Source organism: Notothenia coriiceps, unplaced genomic scaffold (assembly GCF_000735185.1).
Source record: "Notothenia coriiceps isolate Sejong01 unplaced genomic scaffold, NC01 NC01_scaffold00020406, whole genome shotgun sequence".
NCBI classification, from domain to species: Eukaryota; Metazoa; Chordata; class Actinopteri; order Perciformes; family Nototheniidae; genus Notothenia; species Notothenia coriiceps.
In genome coordinates, this window is record NW_011353107.1 from 1,352 (window position 1) to 7,130 (window position 5,779).

Below are 5,779 nucleotides of genomic sequence, written 5' to 3' on the forward strand. Positions count from 1 at the left end.
ATGTTTTTAGTCTTCATTTATTCAGTTATTGCTCGTTTCAGGTGGATCGGGACAACGCAAACTCTCAGTTATCCCCCATGATAATGAAGGTTATAATGTCCACTTTCTCAAAACTGTGACCGGAGGAGGAAAGAACACAATCTACATTCTTCCACTCCAGGATGAATTGGATACATCCCCTCTTCCTCCAGATGCAAATGAGTTTCAGAAGATGCCTAAGGAGTCTTGTAGAGTCTGTGGATCTTGCATGCCATTACAAGTATTGGCTGCGCATGTGAAGTCCTGTGTGGAACAGCCATCATCAAGGGATGACTTTGATCTTCATGGAGGGGTAATTACAAATTTGAACAGCTTTTGATTGTTCTCATTATTTAAAAAATATTCTTCAAGTGTAAAACCTAATACCTTTTTTTAGTCTTCCCTGAAGTGACAATGGTTGCTGAGTCCATTCCAGCAGAATCTACAGAAGGGACCAGTAATACCACGCTAAACGCAACCATGAGACCACATTTTGTAATACAAAAAACATTTAATACCAGCCTATAAAGATAACATTGTCATGCAACCAATAGCAATTATTTAATTAATGTAAGTGGTTTTCTTGTCTTTTCACGTCACTGCGTTTGCATTTAGGCTGCCTGTCCAGTATGTCTGATAGAATACCCACTGGCTTATTTACAAATCCATGCCAGCTCATGTGGAGACAGGTGAACATAAATACATCATTTTTTCTCTGTAGGAGATGAACAGAAAATGTCTATTTGGAATGTGTGACATTTGGAATAAAGGACAGGATCCTTACAAGTTAAAGTACTCAATGGAGAAAGTGTGTGCAATTAGTATACATAATTTAAGCACTGTTCTGACTGGTTATTTTGATCTCATTAGAATCTGAATAAAAAGTACAAATTCTGGGATGCATTTAGTGATTCAACAATACAGAGGCTCCCCGGTAATGTTAATTGTGTTCCCTTCTACTGTATACTTCTACAGCAACATAAAGGCTTTAATGGAAACTCTTTGCAATTTTAAATGTACATAATGGTCATTTGTAATCCTTGTGTAATCATGTTTTACTTGACAGTGTGGAGGAAACGCCCTCCAGGATGCAAGATGCCTCTAAATCCACTGAAGATGAAATTGAAAAGTATGTTTTTACATTACATTTTGACTAACTTAACATGTTCTGATTCAATGAAAAGAAATCAGTGCTACTCCGGGCATCATCAAAAACAAACATAGCAATACATAGCTTGTATCTACCTATATTCATGTATTTTAAGTTGTTATTACACTTGTACTGTTAAGGATACATGTAAAATATTGATGTCATTTATTAATTGGACTGAAATATTTTAGAAATGCATGCAGTATTTTTGGAAAAATAAGATGCACTGAACAGTTTTTAACTATTTCTATAATGTACTGTATATAATTACCAATACATCTCGATGTGGTTGTATCACTAGCCACCTCAATCATATCACATTCAATCAAAAATTTATTAATTTTGGCGCTAAAAGTGATTTCCTGCACCGTACCCAGCCCTACTGTTTGTACCCAAGTGTGGGTCATAGCATTTTTAACTCGTCATTGACTTGAGTATTGAATGAGAGATTTGACTAACACTTAAAAAGTATTTTCCTTTCCTTTTCCCGCTCTTTAGTCTTGATGATGTTATCCAGGCAATTGCTGATGTAGTAACAACAGATGGCAAAACCTTTGACATCACAGTGTCCCGCCAGAACATGTTGAGGGGCCTCGTGCAATGGCAGCGCTAAAAGAAAACATCCCCAACCAACCAACCAACCAACCAACCAACCAACCAACCAACCAACTGAAAGTCGTCTTTTTAGGTGAAGCTGGTATAGATACAGGGGCTCTCCGTAAAGAGGTATGTGTGTAGGATAAAAAAAAAAAAGTTATGCCATCAGAATAATTTGATGGTTCTATAGTCACATCAAAGTTGTACTTTAAATATTGTAGTTATGCAAGATGTCTGATTGTGCATTTCATCAGGAACGTTAATGTAATGCATAATTCTAATGTCTAAGGAATGGTGGTGGGCATTGAAGAGCGGTTCTTTGAGAAGGACACCCCTGGCAGAAGACCCAACTATTCACTGTCTGATTTAGACAAAGGCCATTGCAGGTATGTGCTTTATGATCCATTTCAGTGTCTGGTATCTGAATTGGGTTAATCTGGGCAACCATAGACTACTAATAATATACTTAAACCTGCAATTCGCCAACTTGGGGGCAGCAGAAAATAACCGGCATATCACCTTTTTAAGTTGATCATGTTTCTGTCCACCTGGTGAATGTAAGTCCTACTCTCTTTTTAGCGCTGTTTCTGCTCTCTTTACCAACTCCTGAGGGAAATATCTGGCTCTTTAGCAGCTAAATGCTCTACTCGCTCATCAGCTAGTCTGCAGCTAACTGTGCGTGTTTGCCATTTGGTGATGAGCAGGTAGTGTACATTGGGTTTTGAGTGCTTTTTCTCTGAAAACAGCTGCAGCCAAAAACAACGCTATGAGTATGCTGAGAGTGAACCCAAACACTGAGCTACAAGAGGAAAGTTCCGTAGAGCTTTGGGGAATTTAGGAGTTGGTGATAGTTTTATCTCTGCGTACATCACTGCAGGCAACAACAACAAATTATATTAAAGCATCACAGTTTTCTTAACAATTCATTGTTATTAGCCAGGTACATACATTTAAAAAAAGCACTTGTGCCTTTGTTGTTTTTTCAGGACTGTGGGAGAAATAATGGCTGCCAGGCTTGGCCCAAGGAAGACCAGCTCCGAATTTCCTGATGCCTTGGTGCTACAAGTTCCTGTGCACTGGGTCCCTGGACTTGGGAAAATTGGACAAAAGCGATGTGGGAGATGATCAATATACTGATCTCTTATCAAAAGTAAGAACATAAACACTTAGTTGGCAGCCTAACCTTAATTACAGCAACATTACTGACCTGACAGTTGTAGTCTTTGTAACATGAGCCTTTCTTGACATAAAAAAGCAAAGACTAATCATCAGTCTAGATCTGACAAAGCATAGAGACAACCATGATATGATCACACTTTCTTGATTACCAGGAAGAAAATTCTAATTTCAGGTGGAGACAGCCACTGACACAACAATTCAAGTTCTCACAGAGGAGATCTTGAACTGTGGTTACACAGGATTAATCAGCTTGGAGAAAAAGGGCGAAATAATCCGGTATGTTAGAGATGTTGGTGCTTAATGTATTGTTTCAGAATACAAAATGTGTGTGTAATGTGTATGAATGTTTCTAGATTTGATCTAAAAAAAAACATAAAAGCTACAACTCCACATTTTGGCATCATCACCTGACAACATGGTGAAGCTATAACAATCCCTTTTTCATTGTGGTCTATCATTTAACCATACTCCCACTGAGAAAAGTCATTATGTCACTGTATTATGTAGAAGCTCTGGTCATTATTGCCCAACCAGACTTGCCATTGTGCCATAATTGGGTTCCCATGTTTTGGGGATAAAATGGCCTTTTTTAAGGAAATACCCCAACCTTGGATAAATGAATTGTATTCCCTAATAAAACATTACACATTACATTCCCCATAAATTCATAACGTTTTACGTATTTTGTGATTAATCATGTTTATTTTTGTTTTACATGTTATGTTGTTTGTATTTGTGCATGTGTGCATGTCATTTATTTCAAAAACAGTGCTATTGTCCTCCATGCAAACCTGAGGCTGTTCCCGATGCTGCTGCAGATTAAGGATGGCTTGAACCTGTATGGCTTGTGCAATATCATGGCCAAATACCCTGATATCTGTCAGCCTTTGTTTGTACCAGGGGTAGAAATGACAGTAAGTGCACCATAGATACAATTTTAAGATTGTAGATTGAGTTGAAATGGTGTGCTCTGTGTGCGTCAGTTAGTCTTAAATGCAAGAGTGACAAGTGCTCAACTCACTTGTTTTGTGTAGATCAGACTTCTTACACAGGAAACTTCAACGTCATTAAATACCAAAAGATAGGAGAGGTAGGAGAACTTATCTCCAGACCGAGTATCACTTCAATGGGATCGCAAACCAGACAAACATTTGCATTAATTGGGGATGTGGCAGGACCAGTGTTAGAAGTAAGTATGATTGCAAGGGTCACATTTTATTTTAATAAGATGATTGATAAATTATTAGCAATCAATTTATCAGATCTGAAATATTGTAGATGAGATGTGTCATTGCATAACTCAGTTTGTGTGCATTGCTACATAATCTGAACCCTGGGAATTGTTAAAAATGTTCAGTGCATCATTTAGGTGTTTATATGCTAAAATATAGTAAGAATACAGTTTAAATCTATCTTAAATCCTTATTAAACTGAACAATATACAGCTGTTTGTTGTTGAAATATGTGGTAATAGCACACTCACTTGATATTAGCTGGATTTCAACAGGTCTGCTTCACGCTAAAGCTATTATACAAAAAGGGCAATGACCTCTCAGTCTCTAAAAAGATACAAAGGTACAAAATGAATGACTGGTTACTGCTACAGCTCCCATGTAGTCTACATTCTTACATTGTAGGTGCCTCATGAATGATGGAAAAAGTAAAGGGATCTCAGTAACAATGTAGAGTATATCACAGCGTTTAACAACTATAAGGTCCAAATTAATGGATTACACCATTGTAAAACAATATCAAAACCATGAATCTGTCCAATGGTACTATAGACATTTAGCCTTTCTCAAGAGGTTCTGGTATGGCGATGAGATTGTTTTTATATTACATTTTTATATATACACTGAAAACTGGATTGTGCTAATGGGTGCTCTGCTTTCATTTGACAGGCAGGCTGATGCAGACTTCATCATATCTGTGTGCCAAGCAGAATTCAGTGAGAGAGGCTCAAACAAGGAACAGGTGGAGGTGACTTTAATGAATCATCTGCAGGATTTCCTCCAGGAAATGGAGCAAGGTAAAATAATTTGCTGTTCTGTGACTGAAATGTAACCATCTTTATTGGTTAATAAAATCAAATAAATAACACATTTACAATATCTCTTCCTCTTAAAATATATATCATCTGCAGTACAAAAGTTTTGCCGGAAAATTTCATTTTAAAATGTTAGTTATCTTTATTGCCTCTAATTTCAGACAAAACTGATTCAGGGATGGAGAATGCTGCACTTCCCTCATTATCTCCAAAAGCATTTCTTCAGTGGATAACCGGGCAAGGCCATGTTCCTGTCCTGCAGGAAGAGAAGAGACGTTTCAAAGTGAATGTTAAGTTCAATCATCACTGCCAGTCACATTTTGGGGAACACAGCATATGTTATCCATCTGTTGCAGCTTGCAGTAGAACCATCACCTTCCCTGTCCAACACATGAGATCATATGGCGATTTCAAAGTAGTCCTGGTGGAGGCGTTCCATCTGGGACAAGAATTGTCACTGGTGTAGATGAATAAGTTATTCATGCAACTGCTGGTTTAGTTCACTTTAAAAGTTTTAACTTTTAGTTTTTAAGACTGCCACAGATGAAAAACATTTAAAACAGGAAGAAAACATTTGTTCTAAATAAAAAAATGTTTGAAACTTTGAGTTGGTCTTTTTCATATGTCTACATGTATATGGCACAGCAGGTGGTGCTCAGACTTACCAACATGACAGCTGCTCACTGGAAGATTTGAAGACAACGACAGTAAATGTCTCGACCATGGGAGTCGGATGGGTCGGTAGCGTCCACAGCAGCTTGAAGGTCTGCCATATCTTGCTCATTTAT

At 37.7% G+C, this 5,779-nt stretch overlaps 1 protein-coding gene across 1 annotated transcript; it reads left to right on the forward strand.

Moving 5' to 3' along the window:
- The first annotated feature begins 2,046 nt into the window (after positions 1 to 2,046).
- Positions 2,047 to 5,527, forward strand: LOC104952699 (uncharacterized). Its single transcript, XM_010779565.1, has 6 exons — positions 2,047 to 2,151; positions 2,752 to 2,915; positions 3,117 to 3,220; positions 3,714 to 3,858; positions 4,850 to 4,973; positions 5,153 to 5,527. The coding sequence occupies exons 2-6, from the start codon at positions 2,814 to 2,816 to the stop codon at positions 5,455 to 5,457; spliced, it is 780 nt and encodes a 259-aa protein (XP_010777867.1). The 5' UTR covers positions 2,047 to 2,151; positions 2,752 to 2,813; the 3' UTR covers positions 5,458 to 5,527.
- The last annotated feature ends 252 nt before the right edge of the window (positions 5,528 to 5,779 follow it).

What these genes read in the sequence shown, in the direction of transcription:
- LOC104952699 (XM_010779565.1), top strand. Translation starts at nt 2,814, where the DNA reads ATGCCTTGGTGCTACAAGTTCCTGTGCACTGGGTCCCTGGACTTGGGA. An exon ending in TACCAGGGGTAGAAATGACA is followed by an intron (nt 3,859 to 4,849) that starts GTAAGTGCACCA and finishes TTTGACAGGCAG; the next exon opens with GCTGATGCAGACTTCATCAT. An exon ending in CCTCCAGGAAATGGAGCAAG is followed by an intron (nt 4,974 to 5,152) that starts GTAAAATAATTT and finishes CTCTAATTTCAG; the next exon opens with ACAAAACTGATTCAGGGATG.